Below are 18,473 nucleotides of genomic sequence, written 5' to 3' on the forward strand. Positions count from 1 at the left end.
ACAGCCTGTATGTAATGTTGGGAAAGATCTAAGGCAGTATTAACTTCAATGTATTTATGACTTTTCACAATGTACTTAATGAAAGTGCACATTACCGGTCCTTGTTCAGTGGGAAGGTATCCAGACTTCTCAGAGATTTGATTTAGTAGCTTTGAAGTTGAACTAAGGGATCTGTGTTTCTTTTTTTAATAGTTTTTTTTTTTTTTAAATTCACACACTATATAGTTGACTTATTTCGGATGTAAAATTCCATATACTTTTTTAAAAATCATATTCACATGGTTGTAGAACCATCACCACTTTCAAGTTCCAGAACATTTTTGTTCCTTCTAAAAGAAACTCTGTGCTACCTATCAGCAGTCACTTCCCATCCCACACCCCATACCCATCCTTCCACCCCAGGCAACAACCCATCTACTTCTGTCTCTTGAAGTTTGCCTATTCTGGATATTTCATAGAAAGAAAGTCATGCAATGTGTGGCCTTCTGTGACTGGCTTTTCTCACTTAGCATAATATTTTCAGGGTTTATCCATGTCGTAGCAGGTGTCAGTACCTCGTTCCTTTTTATTGCCAAATAATGCTCCATTGTATGGATATACCACATTTCATTCTAAAGTTGAAGGTGCTCAGGTTGTTTCTCCTTTTTTGGCATTTGTGAATAATGCTGCTGTGACCATTTGTGAGAAGTGGTCTCTAGCCTCTTCTTGAAGAATCACTGGTTTGTGAGTGAGTGAGTAGTGGCTTAGTGGAAGTGATGTTCCAGAAATGGTCCGAATGTGCAGATTACGTGGTCAGAGGTGAGATGATAGACAGTAGGTGGGATACGTTGGTTCAAGACATTTCCAGAATCTAGAAGTGATTTAATTCCTGAACTAAGGTGCTGCTGGTGGTGATGGTAGTAATGAAAAGGAAGGGTCAGAGGTAACAGACTTTATCAAAGAAGAATCTTTTCAATGGTGGTGACTTAAAAGTATTCAACAATTCACATTTTTCACTGACTCAGACACAGTTTTGTCTAATTCTGACCATATTTGTTCATATCATCCTGTTATTCTTAATAAATGTATTTTTACTGACTGAGAGAGGAAATCCTGAGATAAGTAACTGAAGGATATAGTATAATAAAAAAAATGCTGGGTTATGATATTTTGAAGCCTTTAGTCTATTAGGGATGTTTAGATATTGTACAAGTCTCAGTCACAACTGAGCTTTTTCAAGGTTTCTTTTTAGATTTAGGATTTTTAGGATTTTATTTGGAAAATGGAATAGCTTCGAGGAGGTGGAGGCTCAGTCTTCACTCACTGTTGGGAAGCCCAGCTGTGCCTTGCACGAAGGGGAAACCACACCTGTGGGCTATTGCACAGAGGTGGGGCTGCCACAGTCAGTGAGTCCTGTCAGGAAGCCAGAAGGTGTGTTTTGTGGAATAGGATTGTCATTGACCAGATATCCATTATTTGTTTCTCATTTTTTCATTAGATTATTGAATAAGTAAGGTGAAGTTGCCCTTAAGATGCTCTATGTTCCATGTTCTTTTTTTCCCCCCAACAAAAGCAGCATAAAAAAATAAGAATGTGTTGGTAAAAAAGTTCTTCATTCTACCTACCGCACCATAATCAAATAATCACTGTGAACACTTTGGTGCCTCCTGTATTTGGTTCTATATGAAAAATAAACATTTTATTAGTTTTGCACAAATACGACCACAGTGTAGGCTTTCTATTTGTTAATCTGTTATTTCCCTGTTGTTATTTTCCTGTAAACTGTATTGTGATCATCTTCCTCTGTTATCAGATTGATTTCTACAGCATTTAAAGTTGGCTGCATAGTCTTTTATTGAATGGATGAAATAGCTTCCAGCTTTTTACTATTTTATGCTGCAGTGTATGTCTTCATACTTTGTACTAAGATACTTTTAAGTCACACTATACCCTTTGCCAGTCTGGATCTCTGTTAATAGTTTTACTGGCAGCAATATACCTAGAGGCTCAGGGTTAAGTGTTTTGTGGCAAACAGCCATGATTCTGGTATATACATTCTGTTGAGAGAATAGGGCGAGTTTATAGTTGTGAAGAAGGTGTTATGAACAGTTAACACAAGACATTCTATAGCTCTAAGGAGGCAGGAAATAAAACTTTACTTTTTAGAAACATACATATAAACATAGAAACAAAGAATAGAATTTACAGTAATTTGTAAGGGTCATTTATTTCATAATTCTACTTAAATCCTTCGACATAGTCTAAGAGTGTTACGTCATTATAACCTTTCATACCGAAAGGGGTCATGGCTCTGGGTGCACACTGGGCATGTCAGTTGAATATCATGTTTTCCTTGGTCCCTTATCTTTCTGCTAAGTTTAAGGGCCCTGGAAGATTTTTGCCACCTTCTCTGAAAATGTGATACAGGAACAACTTCTTAATTTTTAAAGTTGCCAGTGTCATTGTTATAAAATATCAAAAATAAAAAAATAGGTAGATCTTTACTGTATAAACTGTTGCCCTCTAACTTTATAGATTTCATGTGCATAGAAAAAAAATGAAACAACACATCACCGTTTTAGGAGGATGTTTCTCTATGATATGATTGTGAATACTTGAACCTTTCTTCCTTCTTTTCTGTATTTCCAGATTCCTAGAGCGAACATGTACTATATTGTATAATATACGGGATGTGGGAATAAAAACATGGGACACATATTTTTAGAAGGTTTGGGTTGAGGGAGGATGGGGCGGAGAAAACCCACAAAGATAAGAGTGGGTAGTTAACTTTATCCACTGAGAACTAGGCCTGCCAACCCTGAGGGAACTCTCTGACCCCACCCTGTACTTTTCAAAGCCAGCATTTCTTTTGAAGGCTTTTTGCTAGTTAGGGACTAGCATATAGTTAGTACAGCGAAGCAAGTATGTAACAGATTTCTACTATTAGTTTATCTTTACTATTGATTCATTTTGGCAGTTGGAAGGGGATTTTTTTGGAGTGCTTGTTATCTTAAAAAAAATAAGACGGGAACCTGCCTTTCCTTTCCCCTACTTCAAAAAAAAAAAAGGGTTGGTCCTAGAGAGCATGCCTAATATAGGGATTACTCAGCAAGAATGGCCTGAGGGCTGGTTTTTTCTTGTTACCAAGTCTATTACTTAAGCACAGATGTTGTTCCATTGTTGTGTCCCACGCTCCATGGTGTGAATGGTGGGAACTACTCCTGAGACTTGAGTAAACCCATATTATATTCTTCAGGTCTTTATGCTCTACAATTGTTTGAAAGCATTTCATCACCAAAATTGAGACAATCACATGGTGCAAAAAGTAATTTGAATTATAGGAGTTTTTAAAAAGTTAACTTTTATCATTATAAAAATTACAGATGCTCATTGTAGTTTACTTTAAAAGTATATTGAGTACAGAGGAAAAAATATAACTCATTTCATAATCCATAGGTTAACCATTGTTAGCATTTTGGTTCTATTTCATTTTAGTCTTTTAAACAATTATATATGAATATATACTCTGAGTACATTTCAGTAAACATTGTGTTGCGAGCCTTTCCTTGTATTTCTGCCTCACTTTTTCTGTATTGCAGAAGTGACTTCCTGAAGCTAGTAAGTGGTATTATTGATGGTCAGAATGGGAACAAATACCTTCTATTTTACGGTGGCTGCCTTAAGTATTAGACTTCCAATGAACCCTTAAGATGTAGGTGTTAATTGTGATATTCTTTGTTGCTGTACCCAAATTGATTGGAGCTGGCAGGGACTTTGATCATGGAGTCCAGTCCTTTAATTAGAGAAATGAGAAAAAATAAGCCAGAAGAGTTACCCTTTGCCTAACATCATTAATTGTATTTAATGGCCAAAAAATAATATCATAGGAAGCAGCTGTTACCTCTCTTTTTGCAGGTTGAGGATTTAATCATATTTTTTAAAGAACTAGGTTGTGTTTTTTAACATGCTCAAGTAGTGGAGGCAAGTCAGACCAGTTGTTTGGTATTATATTGACAAAACCTATTTATTTACTGCAGTTGATTGGCTTGATGGCATGTGTAAGTGGTCACTGTTATCTTTATTTCCTCAGATTTTTGGGCAGAAGTCATTATTGTTACAATGCTGACAATGTCCGCTTTTTTATTTGAGGAGGTTTTTGTTTTTTGTTTTTTGTTTTGCTTTGCATTACAAAAAATGGTCAGTATTGAAGGGACCAGCGTTTCCAGGGAAGAATATGAAGTGATCTTTGAAGTTTTGGTTTTTTAAAATTGTATTTTCAATATTAACACCTTTTATTTGGCTTTGAAAAGCAGTAGCTTACTCAGTATTTTTAGTTTGGGAAAACAATGTCATGGCTTTGTAATTAAAAATTTTTTTTAATTTTTTTTATTTTAACAAAGTGATGCCCTGAGAGATTAGCTAGAAAAATGACATGGAATTGTTGACAGTTTTCCTTTCACCTTGGGAAGAACTTGGTGGGGAATGGTTGTGGACAACACTAGCTTTGTTGACCCTGAAGTGTAGGCAGTTAGGGCCTGTGAACGGAGCATTTACAGTGGTTCACCATCCCGCTGCCTTGGAAAGTTCTCTGTGGAACAGCCAGAGGTGCTCTTAGCAAGGCCTGCTTCCTGTGTGAGTACCTATTGTGGGAGCCCTCCACTGAATGGGAGGTTTGTGAGAAGTGGTTTCCCACCAGCATACAATGCCGCCTCTTGGCAATGTAAATACACATTCCACTCAGGGTCAGGCTAACAGTGACTGGCCAGAACACCCTTGCAAAGAAAGAGGTTTTGGAGTTCCAGTTATTTATAGTGGCCAGTGGAAAATTAATATGCTTGTTAAATCTATTTTTAAAAATAAAAGGCAAGTCTCTTATCTAAGTGCTTGCTGAATGTAAATCAATTAGTTTGTGGCATATTTTGATTTTGCTAATTTGTTGCTCTAGGAAATGAATTTCACCATCATACTAATTATTCTGTCTATATTTGATACTTGAGGTTCTCATTTTAAGAGCTCTCCTTATGCCTCAGAAAACGTTTTGGGTTCTTTGATGAAAGACTAATAGGCTGTGGCAAAAGGGAATAAATTAGTGACCCTAGAAAACACTGAATCAAGTCATCTGCAGATTTTGAATGGGCTCGTTGAACAGTAAATGAAGGTCTGGCGATCAGAGCTGATAAGATTCTTACATGGGAATGGCAACGCAAAATTATTTGTTTTTCTTTCCTTGGTTGATCATTTGCTTTGAATCTGGGGTGTAAGTTTGATTACGGGGAGGGATTGACTGAGATCCCCATCTAACGGGTCTGGATTTCTTGGAGTCAGGTCCCACCCTGTTCTGAGCTGGATTTGCGGACAGCCCGAACAGGGGATTGTTGTGGGCCCTCCGTATTCACGGCCTTTTCCCTCCAGCCTGCTGCTGATACTTCCCTCAAGATTTCCCCAAAGGAATTCGTTTCACCGAAGTGCCTTATAGAGTGTAATGTGAAGTCCTGGAGAGAGCAATCCGTGCTAGAATTTGGATACCTATTTGGGTTAATTTGTTCTTTTTCAGACACTGTCAGGTGAATTGTGGATGTACAGAGTATAAAATAAGGACAGCAATCTTTGTCTACTAGAGAGTGAATTTAAAGTGTTTTTCTGTTTTTATATCTAAGCTGTTTGGTGTGCGGTGCTGTGTGATTCTCAAAGTGTGGTATGTGGATGCTTGGGTATTTCTGAGACCTTTTGTGGGGTTTGTGTGTTCATAGCTATTAGTAATCCTCTAGTGTTAATTGTCTTTTTCATTCTCACGTTTCTGCGTTCTTCTGTAACAGCAACTGAAGGATTTCTTTTTTTGTATTTTTTGTGCTTTCACGTAAGGAGACATTAGGGGAATTGAATCGCAGAACATGCATTTTGTAACAGTTGAAATTTAAAATTATTTTTTTGGAAAGGCTTTAAAGCCTTTAATAGACTTTAAATTTAGAATTTGTATGATTTTTAGAACAAAAGAGTGTGTCTTGCACAGAGCTGAACCTAAATAAGTATTCATTAAATAAATGAATGCAGCCCTTTTACATTTTCTTAACAAATTATATTAGTGTCATTAATGATGTCATCAATATTCATAGGGCAAGCACCATGCTTTCAAACATTTAGATTCATCCATTTGCTTATAAACCATGTATACTCTAATTATCATTTTCATTTATTAAAACAAATCTCTTTAATATGCTGTGGTATGTGGCAATTTGTTTTCTTGAAAGAAAGAAAATGTTTTTTTCTAAAGAATTCCACATTTTTATGTTTTCAGAGATGTTAGTCTGAATTAATAATGTGGGTGCATACATACCTCATGAAAAAAATAAATAGATGTTCCCTTACATGATGTGTCTTTGCACCTGCTAATTTGTTTCTTTATTAAGTGTTGTCATTTATGTGAATTTTCTGTTTCAGTACTTTAGAAACTCTAGGGAACACCTGGTATTTGCTTTGTGTTCAGTCACATTAAGTGAAATACAGAGCTGCTTATGAGAATGTCATCGATTGTCATGATTCTTCAAGAAATAGCTTGTTTTAAAAAACATGCTTATAAACTAAATTCCAGTGTATCATATATACTGTTCTCCTTGACATACCCCCTCCATAGGGGTGTAGGAAAGAATCAGCTATTTTTTGAAAAAATATTTGAACCAATATCTAAAATTAGCAACAACATGTCATAACTACATATTTTAGTATAAACTGGATAAAACACCAGTGATGCTTAACAGTACAGATTGTTTCTCATATAATGAGAGTTTTATAATATCTATTCAATTAAATAAAACTGAGTTTGTAAAATATATGATTGCATTTTATATGAAGTGATTAAAGAAACTATTCTAATATCTTCCTGGCAAATCAGAAGTAAAGACTGAGGCAGGGGGTATGTTTGGAAGACAAATTTATCTTCTGGAACACTTAAGACTAGAAAAGAGACCACAGCTGGGAAGCCAAATTTAGACATTGGGGCTTATCTCAGATGAAGGGTTTCATAGAGCATGTGGGGTCTGTTGACTTTGTGTGGTTTTGTCAGAAGTGTCCAGCGTGGATTGTTTTAGTGTCAAGTATAATGTTTTCCTGTAATGCTGTTTAACCTCATGCCTTTATTTCTGGAATCCTAGAATTTTAGTACAGTATCTGGCACATAGTAGGTGATCAAAAAAATATTTATTAAAAACAATCCATGATTATCTTGGCTCAGTTTTTTGTTTTTGTTTGGAAGGTATCTTTCAGCTAAGTCTGTTTTTCTTTTTCTTTTTTTTTTTTTTTTGAGAGATTTAGAGAGTCTTGAAACCCTTTTACCAAAGATTTTGTTCTAACAGTCTCTTCATCGATAACTTGCTAAGCTGCCCTCCATTGTGATGTAATTTTGCTTTTGTGTTTAATCACATCACATCTCATTAAAAATCACCTTGGAGAGGTGTAACTTTAGTCATTTGTAATGTTTTTTTGCTCTTTCTTTCTCTCCTTAACTTTTAACCATCTGGACTACAAGATAATACAGGATAACCTTCCTTAAGCTACTTAAAGTGTTTTAAGAATCATTAAGTTTGTACCTTGGTAAGGATACACCAAAAAGTCAATTGTTGCCTTTGCATGGGGGAACTAGAGACTAGATAGGAGGGAAACGTACATTTATTGGGTGTCTTTGAAAGTTATTTATTTGACATCTGTTCCATGTGCTTGTTTTATCTAATATTTAAAAACTCACTGATCTATGCATTTTTCATCAGCTCTCCCATTTCTGTGTTGTTGCCAGATGTTTCTATGTTACAACTAGCTCACAAGAGCACTGACTTCTTACCATCACTTTCTGAGGCTCTGCAGCCAAATTCCTTGCCCTGTGTCAACCTTAGTCGCTCCATCTGTGAAAGGGGGACACCACCTCACAGGAACGTTGTGGGGCCAGGTCAGAATGAGTGCCGAGGCCCTTCATGCAGTGCCTTTGCCTGCCAGGCTCAGGGGACTGCTTCAGAGCTCTCCCTGCAGACCTCTCCCAGGAAGCAGTCAATTGTTTGATCCTGGCAACTTGCCTTTCCTCCAATAGAGGCTGTTTGTTACGTATGGCTGTTAGGTACTCAACTGGTTGCACATATAGGAATTGAATTCATAATCTCTGAAATTTTAAACAGAAGTAAAATGCATTTCAGATTTTCTTAAAGGGGAATCTAGAAGTCATGTTATAGCATCCTATTACACATGAAAAAGCTAAGATGCAGAGAGCCGATGCCGCAGTGTCTTGAACCACACAGCCCGACGAGCAGTGGGCTCTGTCTCCGAGCTGTGCGGGCCCAGGCAGGTGGGAGTGCCAGAGGGCTGTTGCTGGGCCGGGGAACATGTCTTCTGACTTTCCGTCTCACCGTTTTCCACCTCCCCATGCAGCTTGGAGGGAGATTGGAAGGGAGGTAGGAAGTCCTAGATCTGGAGGGAGCTTAGAAGTGACTTCTGTTTATTCTCATGCTACAGTTTTTTAGGCTTTTTCTTCAACATGCTTTAGAAAGAATGTAAACAGCCATACAGTTCTAAATTTCACCAGCAGTATGGAACGTTTCTTTTTGGATGCTGGACTTTCACTGTCGGATGTCAATGAGAGATGTGAGGTTTATTGTGCTGAGTCTAGATGTTGCGATAAAAATATCTAATCACATCTGTAAACTTCTTAAATGCCATTTAAAAGCAACAGACAAAGCAAATGAACCTTTGGTTGGTAAACTTTTTTTGTTTTAATAGATGAACCCCCTTTCTCTAGTTAGTAGTATTTGCAAAACAGAACTGTTATCTGTGTGGGTATAGATCTGAGGTCCCAATATTGTGTATATACAGTGATGTAATTTTTCCCTTTCATTTTTATGTTTCCTTAAAGATTTGGGGATGCTATGGGGCTCTGGAAACAAACTCTGTATATTTATGGAGAGTTATGAACACAGCCTCAGCTTACATATAATGTTTACACATAACTCTTAGATATGCAGATCCTCCCGCCCCTCCTGAAAATAGTGCCTTCCTAATATGGTAGTTTTGAGTTCAGACATGACATACTTTGTGATTTAAGCAAAGTCAAATTACAGCATAGAGAATGTAGTCGCTAATACTGTAATAACTATGTACGGTGCCAGATGGGTGCTAGACTTAATTGGGGTGATCACTTTGTAAGGTCCCTAAATGTCTAACCACTATGTTGTACACCTGGAACTAATATAATACTGTATATCAACTGTAACCGAACAAAAAACCATCTATGGATTCTACATGGCATTCCTCCTTCCTCTCTGAAGCACAGCAGACAACGCTGTTTTCACTTGTTGCTTGAACCATTTGTTGTCGTTTATTTTAATCCAGGGTGGTGTTGGTTTTAATCTAAAAAAGTTGATTTCATAGGAGTTCTCTGTGGATTTAAACGTTGCCACTTCAATCTCCTCTGTTTATAATTGGATGCAAAAAGCAAGAATGTTTTTAAGGTTAAGAACTTTTTCAGACAACTGTGATTTAATTTCGCTAATGAACCCGTATCAGACAAGAAGACAAATTCCAGACTATTTGTGCCTCAACCAACCAGCTGGGTGCATACCTCCAGGTACTGCTCATGTCTCAAGAGGTTTTTCTGCACGAACAGCTATCACCACTCCGTCTTTCATTCAAGTGGCAAGCCATGGCAAGAGCCTTCCAGCTGTATAGGACTCAGCTGTAAAATTAGATTTCATTGGCATGAAAACACAGTGATTACCAGCACTGTTTTCTCAATACATTCTTTTTTCAACATTTTACTTAGTCTTCCTCTCTCTTATACAGAAGGATCAGGTTATAGTCATACAAGCGAAAGTAGCAAGCGGGTTTTTAGAGTTTGCATAAACCTCTGTTTAAGAAGAGTTTAAGCTTTAGTTGAATCTGTGTTAAATAAGCGTGGTAGGAAGTGGTGTTTGAAACAGTCTGTTAACAACAGAAAGAAACCTTGAAGCCTGGTCTATAATTTTGTGATTTTATAAAAGAAGAAATTAATGGCTCAAGTTTAGACCTAATTATTGGCAAACCCCTGATTAGAGCTCAGATTTTCCAATACTCAGTCCGTCCCGGGGTCTCTCGACTATAGTGCTTTAAAAAGAAAAAACAAACAAGCCAAACACACTGGTCCTTTGAGCTGTTTTTAGCGGAGGGTCTGTGAAAAATTCTAATAATAATCCTTATTCCCTCTTCATATCCTTTTTTTGCACACTTACTTGATTTTCAAAAAAGCAAAGGTGAGTGTTTGTACCAAGCACCTTTCCTCATGGTTTCCCAAAGTGCACGGGGAGGGGCGAGTGCAGGGAAAACCTGAAAACCACCCCCAGCTTCGTCCTGTCCAATGGCAGTGCCCCACATCAGGTTCGTAAGTGGCCACATGCTAATTCCACATGGTCAGAGCCAGGGCCACAGGCACTGGTGTAGTGTTACTGGGAAGGGAAAGAAAAGCTCTGTTCTCATAGTAGCAGGGAAGTGACAAAACGGTCAGATGTGTGTTGATGGATGAGCAGATTTTTCTCAATTCAGAGGTAAAGAGGATGCACAGTGTTTCTATTTTATCTTAATCTTTTATTTCCTATTGATGTGGTTGGTGTTTCCACAGTTATTATGAGAAAGCTGTTTTTAGTTTTGCTCAGAAGGCTAGAAATGACAACTGCTGAGATTTTTAGATCTTTAGCTATACCAGTCAAGGGGTTTACCTTTCAAACTCAGCATGAAGCAGGAAGGACATTCGGGTGAGGCTAATATAATAATAAATGATACTTAGACCTCCTCTTAGTTGTAGGACTGTGTATAACTACCTTTTTTCATGCTGTGTTCTCTCTTCACATCTCTCTCTCTTTCTTCTCCTCTTTATCTTTCTAAATCTTGTGTAATAAAGCTTAGAAATGAGGGCGACACTAGGAAGTTGTCAGTCCTTATGACGGTTGATACAAACACACAAAGACCACCACCTGTATAGGGGAGGTTTGTGAAAACAGTTTCTCTCTCTCTCTCTCTCTCTCTCTCTCTCTTTGTGTTATATGATTCTCTGTCAAATTTTGACTCTTCTAGATTTTTCTTTTTTACAGCAGCCATGACACAAACAAGTATAAATCAGCTGCATAAAGGTTTGTCAAAATAAATTTTTATTAGGCGTAGGTTCTATATTGGAAGGCATTCAGAGACTTGTAATCACTCATAAAGCATTAGCTATCTGGTAATCATATTGTTTTAAAAGGGAATACAGTAATTTTTTTTAGTAACCTCTCAGATTCCTTTGCCCCAAACACAGCACAGTAAAACAAAACTGCTTTCTGTGATTCAGTAAGTTTGTCACATTGTCATTTTGACTGCTGGTGGGCTTTTTCTTGACTCATTGAATTAGGAAATAAGTTCCCCTTTCTTATTACTGTACACAAGTAGCTACAGTGTTTCTCTGGTGTGTTTGTGACAATTTTCTAAAACCTGGCCCGCAATAGAATTTTACTATCAGAAGTCAGCTGGTACTTTCAATAGAGAAAGAAATTTTCTTAAAGAATGAATCAAACTCTGATTTTACTAATGTACCTGTGACAGTATTTTTCTCAGGCTACAGAAAAAACATGGAGCAAACAAAATGTTTAAATGCCCTTCAAATTAAGTGAAGGTGGTTGGTTAATCTTTATTTTATTGGGAAAGATACAAGCTTTATGGAATTACAGTTAACTTTAGTGGTATGAATTCTGAAGATGATTTATTTATTAATATTTACTAGATTTTTAAATTTAGGTAATTGCTTTTAGGTCTCTGTAGTTGATGGGTTTTATCCATTTCCCATTCACCAAGGAACCTTTGGTTTCTGCAAATGCACTTTGAATTACAGAACAGAAGCAAAGAGTTAAAGCCAATCATGTTCATTTTTCTTCTTCCTTCCCTTACCACATCTGCTACTTAAAAACTTCCCTGGGCTAGTCTAGAAGTCAGTAAAAGCCACATTAGGGTGTAGGCACAGGGAGCCTGGGAACCCGTGCCATAGCTCTGCCTGAGGTTTAACTTGGGGTGTCTGTTGTCCTTTCGTGGTCCTCTCCTTTCACCCAGCTGGGCCAGCTCATTTGGTTCTGATGAGTATACTTTGCTTCTTTCAGTTTGCTCCTTTTGTTACGTTTCTCTTTATCATCTGAAACTAATTTGCGTACTGTACTTCTAAGTCCCGTCTTAAATTAATGTAGGGAAATTTGGGTCATCCGCCCATGGAGTTAGGATCAGGACATCTTGTTACTAATTTGAAGACCAGGTTCACAGACTTAAAACCCTCCCAGCAGTGATTAGGGCTTTGGTTTTTTCAAGTTAGAAATTCTTCCTAGTAGTTAATTGCTTTCTCCGGCCTTTGGAAGTGTATATGCGGTTCTTCCTCGAGAATCAGGTCTTTCATGAACTTGGCCAGTGTGTTTCGTAGTGTAGGCTGGGGCCAAAATACCGTGGAAAGCCCTCTGAGACTTGGAGTGGGGGAAGGAAAATAAGAGGAAAAGGTAATAAGCTGCTTGCCTAGAGTAATGTAAAAACTGAAGACCCTTTGTGATTTTCTTTTAAAGTAAGGTGTTCTTTAAAAGCTTTGGGGGCATATTTGGATGGAATTAAATGTCTTGCTAACAGTGAGGATCTGTTCATTTTGTGTTTCAGAGTGCCCAGCCCCCACTTGCCATTAGTGCAGCAGTTCAGTTAGTAATGCTGGGTCCTGCTTGCAGGTAATGAAGGTAACAAATGACTTGTTCTCTCTTAGGAGGGAGGGGACCCTAACCACAGTGCTCACGTGGCATCCTTTCCCTGTCAATCAAAAGAACAACAGCAGCAACAAAAAGAACAAAACTGGCTGGGCATGAAGCTGTTGTGGTTTTAGTGTTAGGATGTGTGGTTAGAAGGAGAGGTTGTAAGGGCCTGTGGTTGTTACCAGAGTCTTTGAAATGGAAGTCCTCGTAAGAACAAAGTAAAGAATAGGAGTGAAACCTTGGAACTTTGTTTGATAAAAGAAAAAATTCAGAGGAATAGAAAAAGGCATTGTAAGAGAGATAATCTATTTTATATTTGTTCTGATGAGTTTCATAGTACATTTGTTCCTTCTTTGTAAAGAGCAGCGGCTTAAAGAATGGATTCATTCATATTAAGAACTCCGTTGTGTGCGAGGGGACAGTGTGGATGTGGTGTGGCCTAGACTAAAACGCAGGAGTTCTCGGGTATGTCTGGCCAGCTCAGATACACGGCCGTCTAGGGGAGAAGGAACGAGACCAGGAAAATGAGTGTTTTGTCAGGGTGGTTTCTTATGAGACTTTCCGACTGAAACAAAAAAACAGTTACAGCTCAGTTATCGAGAGATCGCACATCTGCATTCCGTTTCCCTGAGAGCTGACAATCAGCCGGTGGTCCAGGATGATGGTATGAGGCATGGGGGGAGCTCCTGAGTCCCCACAAGAGACGAGTCCTCCCTCTGTGTGCACAGAACTAATGCTCTGGCTTCCCTGCCCAGTGAAGGCGTAAGACAGCAAATTTAGGATATGGCCCCCAGATTTGAGGGGGTGCAGTTTGTGGTACTGCCTAATGGGGAAGAGAGGAAAAAATAAAACCAGTTAAACATAACAACTTGAATTAGGGGTGAGTTTCTTTGGATATGTAAGGTCAACATGCTTCAGTAACTCCCTTGTGCCTCATCTTAGGGCTGAACACAGTGTTGTTATAAACAATGACCCCACATCCCTAAGAAAAAAATAAGTAGAGAATGTGTAATTTCCATCCAGTCATTACAGATGAAGTAAGTTTGGTCCTTTAGAGTTAAGTATTTGGATAGTAGACCTTCCACATGCATTGCCTTTGCCTTTAAATTTCATTTTAAAAGTTCTGTCAGCTTTATTAAGTATGTTACGTTCTCTAGGTTGCCTCAAAGCAGTGGGGTTGAGGCACACCTGTTGAAGTTGAGTGCACCTGTAGTTTTTGTCTGGGCTACCCGTCACACAAGAGGAGACTCACGTTTTGGGGATCTGTCACCATGGAAGGTTTGGTGCACGGGAAGCCTCCCTAAGTCTCCTGGGCCAACCTAACCTTCTGCTTTCAAAGTGAGGGACGTGGTTTTCCCTATTTACAACTTGAATATTTGACTATCTGTTTGTATCTGGAAAATGAATTACTATTTTTCCCCTTATCATTAGGGAATAACCAAAAGGAAAGTGCTATGTATTGTAAGTTTTATGTTTTGTGTCTTTGTATTTCTTTCCTTTCTAATTCTTCCTGACTTCCCCCTTGTCTTTTCTATAGTCCATGGCACTAAATTGTGTTCCATGGTAATTAAAGGACAGGTTGGCAGGCAGTGTCTTGTTAATAGCTGGGCATTATCTTGCCTAGAAATAATTTATTGCTCTTTCTGTATGTCTCTTGCATTCCAGGCATATCAGAGTATCCTGTGTATATGCATGGAGTGTAGAAGGGGTATTTAAACACACTGGCTGTGTAGAACACTCCACCTATACACGTAGGAATCTTTTACCTTGTATTCCAGCCAGGATATAGTTTGGTTTACCTTTGGTGGAACTCTTAGGGCTTAGAAAACAGGCTTTGGATTTTAGCAAGCGGATGGTCAAGGGAAAGAGGATCAACAAATTTGGTTAAAAGAAGTGAGACTCGTGGTAGGGATCATACTGGCTTATATTCACTTTATTCATTCTTCCATTTTTCTCCATAATTAAAGGTGTGGTCATTGGGTGGTGAGTTGAGGCATTAGAAGTATATGATATTTGTAAGTTCCCACTGTAAGCTGTCTGAGAAATGATTGTATATATAGTTGACTTTTAAAAAAATGTACAGGTCCCCCTGTTTTTCCCTCCCTGGTCCAGTAATCTGCAATAATCTCTGCAATTTATGAGGTGCATCATCTAGGGGAGACACACACACACACACACACACACACACACACACACGCACACAGAAAGAAAAAAGAAAAAAGTATTTAGGCAGCTTTTTCTTTATGGCACGGCTACGTTACCCAAAGTTGCCTATATACTTTCAAAAGCAAATACAATGATCTCTTTGTGCCAGTGGATTTGTTTTCTTCTCGGGGTTTTTTGCAGTTTTGTGCGGGCCTCCATACTGTCCCATCCTATATGAGCCATATGTGGGCCTATTGGCCTATACCCCATCCTACTCTTGCAGAACCTGGTTTTTAACTTCCCAACTTGGACTTGACGCCTATGCTTAAGAATGCTACCTGGGGGTGCAAGATTGCTACATCTTGTTAATAACAAGTCCCATTTTTCAACAGGATGCCACCCAGAAAGTTTCTTAAATTGAAATTGTCAGTGTTAGACATAATGTTGGTGTTGAGACATTCTTTGGTATTAGGGACAGGAGACTAGGAATGTCTGAATTTTACATCAGATCAAAATGATCTCTTCCTACTCAGTACCTATGGTCCCTCCCCAAGAAACAACAGCAACTGGGAACAAAATAGCATTGTTAATTTAATTTGAATCTCAATCCCCAGCTCACTCTTCAGTTAGCTGGGTTGGACCATTTGGAGCATAAATAGCTTCATCTCAAAGCAGGTTTTGACTAAGGACCTCCATCCTACCCCACCTGCCCAGCCCCTAAACTTGTATCATTATTTCCTGTCTGCTAGCCTAATGTGAGGACCTAGAAGCAGGAAGGACCTAGGGGCAGGCCTGAGAGAATTTACTCCTGCTGTTCTGCTGGGTGAAGAAAGAGAGAGCAGGTTCCACCCTCATGCTTCTTTGTGAGATGACCAGACTGTCCCACGTGGTTGAGGGCTTTGGCGCTCACTGCCTCAGCAGAGGAGAAGGGCGAGAAGACAGAGCCATAGTCTGGCCATAGTCTCACCACGTGCCTTGGGACTCATCCTTGGGGAAGAGTGAGGGAAAGGTAGAAGTGAGCGCTGAGTGCTTCGTTGCCCCTGCATGCTTTATACTCCGGCCACCATGTACATTACTCCCCTGTTTTTCCAGCCTGCAGTTTTGAAGAAACATTAAATAAAACATTACACTTAAGAAATAGACCTGTGTGATATCACCAATATAAGGAAAAGCAGCTATTCTTTCCTTATGCACTAGTAGGATAAATTATGTTAGAAATAAAATTGAAGTGGGCATCAGTACTCCATCATTTGACCTACCCAAAATCAAACAGTGATGTCATGATAGTGTCAATGGAATTTGTCTTAGCTAATTTTATTGTGGAAGGATCTGTTTCCTACATCAGGATAGACCATTGGGCTTTGGGTTTTATAATTTTATTTGCTTAGGAACTGAGTAATTGCCTCATAAAACAGCATGATGGTACTATTAACACTGAATTATAAGACCTGTTATTATAGAATGTGCTTCCCTAGTTGGGACAAGACTTCACTGTTCGGCACTTAAAATAATTAGTTTCTCTAAATAGGGTTATAATGAATAGTGTAAATTTTTACCTATTTAAAATAAAAAAAAGTTTACAATCTATTGAGTGGTTTTTATGCATCATTTGATATTTCCAGGGGAGGAGTTTCTTTTCACTGGCGTTGGTCTGTTTAATGTTACAAATTGAGGTGGTTAAAAATGAGAAATATTTTATTTCTATCACCCCGAGACCAATCTGAGACAGTTACTAAAGGATTTGCCCACTGTTTTGCCTGATTTGGATATTAGGTATTAAAGGGTTAACTGATCATGAATTGGAAATTTTGGGGGACTTTATTATGAATGATAAAAAAATAACTGAACTATGTGGCACTGGGTTTTTGAATTAAGTAGTGCACATGTTTTTATTTTTATTTTTATTTTTTTGTTTTTGGTCCATGCTGTTAAAACTTTCTGTGGCATTAACTTTAGCCATAGTGAAGAATATGTAAATACTTCCTAAAGAATAAGTTATTTTAAACAGGAATTTATTATTGTCCTGCTGTTGTATCAAAAGGCTAGATATTGGTGGCGAGCACCATTATGGAATGAAAGTGAGATGTGTTGTTTTGAACACTTGTATGAAAATCATTTATTTCATTGAAACAATGGAATTTGTCTTTTGGCTCAATTCTGCAGAAGGTGCCATGGGTACTCTGCCATACAGGGAAGTTCAAGATCTACACAAGCGATAAAGATGTAAATATATAACAGGTTAATTTCAATTTAGGGAAATGACAGAGAGAGATCATTAAAAGAATGAGTAATTACCAACATAATGGCAAGTTCAGAAATTGCAGTACAGGTAGTTAATCTTTGTGTGTTTTTTTTGTTTGTTTGTTTGAATTGACTTTATATATAGTTTTTTGATCTGAATAAAAGGAAAAAAATGTCCATATAGGTCAGTTGACCTTATTTTCTGTGATTACCTTACATATAATGATACTACCAGTTTTTGTTTGACACTTTGCCTCCCCAAAAGATTATTGCATTTGTAAACAAAGAACATGTATGAATGACCCACAGACATGGACAACGGAGTGGGAATTGACTGTGGGAGTGGGGGTGTCGGGCTGGGATGGGTGAGGGGGGTAAAGGGGGAAAAATTGAGATAACTGTAATAGAAAAACATGATTTATAAGTTAAAAAAAGTAATAAAAATGAAAAAATATAATAAAAAACTAAAAAAAACCCCAAACAAACCAAACCCCCCAAAACATTATCTCATTCTACCTGAGAAAGCTCCCTGGGGTCAGGTAGTTACTATTCTTCACATATTTTTAAAATTTATAAATAAATGACAAAGTTGAGGCATGGGAAGTCGTGCTCACATGGCTGCTTGGAGACTTGTCTGTGGTCTCCTGGTTCAGGCTCTTCCATGTACTGTAATCCTCCTCAGGCCTGACAAGGAATACAGTACTCTGGGATAGAATAATCTGAGTTTCAGTTGACCTCAAGATGGGGTACTTAAATTGTTATAGGAGGCTTTGTGTGCTCCTGAGTACTTTTTAAAAAATGGTGGTTCTTTTACAGGGAGCCGAGTGAGTGAAGTTCTCCATGAATGTACGTCACAATGATGATGACCGACCAAATCCCTCTGGAACTGCCACCATTGCTGAACGGAGAGGTCGCCATGATGCCTCACTTGGTGAATGGAGATGCAGCTCAGCAGGTTGGTATACTAAGAGGGAAATTTAAGTCAAATTATCAGAGGGAAAAACATTAACACTGTTATTATGTTGAGTTAGAAAGATCTGTGATTTTGAACATTAGCAGTGTTAGAGCTAAGTGTTTTTGTTGTAGAATAGCTGTGTGATTTTTTCAAATATGAGGAATTGTGGTTTTTGAGAACAGCAAATCTTACCTCATCCAGTTAGTATTCTTGAAGCATCAAAAAATGTCTGCTTTTCAAAATGAATCATTTTGAAAATATGCACCAGTCTTTGGAATAAAATGTTGCTCATGTCATACATTGTGCTTGACTGGTTTGCCTGGTTGGCTAGTGCAGGACACTCAGAGGGTAGGTCAGATTTTGACCTCACAGGGTGTGACTGACCTTGACAAGATGCACAG

General features: G+C 38.2%; 1 protein-coding gene across 3 annotated transcripts in view; it reads left to right on the forward strand.

Annotated features, from left to right (window-relative positions):
* FNDC3B (fibronectin type III domain containing 3B) overlaps nucleotides 1–18,473 on the forward strand; it is a 311,713-nt gene that overhangs the window by 48,708 nt on the left and 244,532 nt on the right. For all 3 annotated transcript variants that reach the window (XM_054580585.1, XM_054580576.1, XM_054580593.1), the window contains exon 2: nucleotides 17,934–18,072. In XM_054580585.1, the coding sequence (XP_054436560.1) occupies nucleotides 17,962–18,072 (111 nt within the window). In that variant the 5' untranslated portion in view covers nucleotides 17,934–17,961. The remainder of the gene's footprint in view (nucleotides 1–17,933; nucleotides 18,073–18,473) is intronic.

Source organism: Pteronotus mesoamericanus, unplaced genomic scaffold, assembly GCF_021234165.1.
Source record: "Pteronotus mesoamericanus isolate MK-2021 breed Mesoamerican mustached bat unplaced genomic scaffold, CSHL_Meso_final contig_116, whole genome shotgun sequence".
Classification (NCBI taxonomy): domain Eukaryota; kingdom Metazoa; phylum Chordata; class Mammalia; order Chiroptera; family Mormoopidae; genus Pteronotus; species Pteronotus mesoamericanus.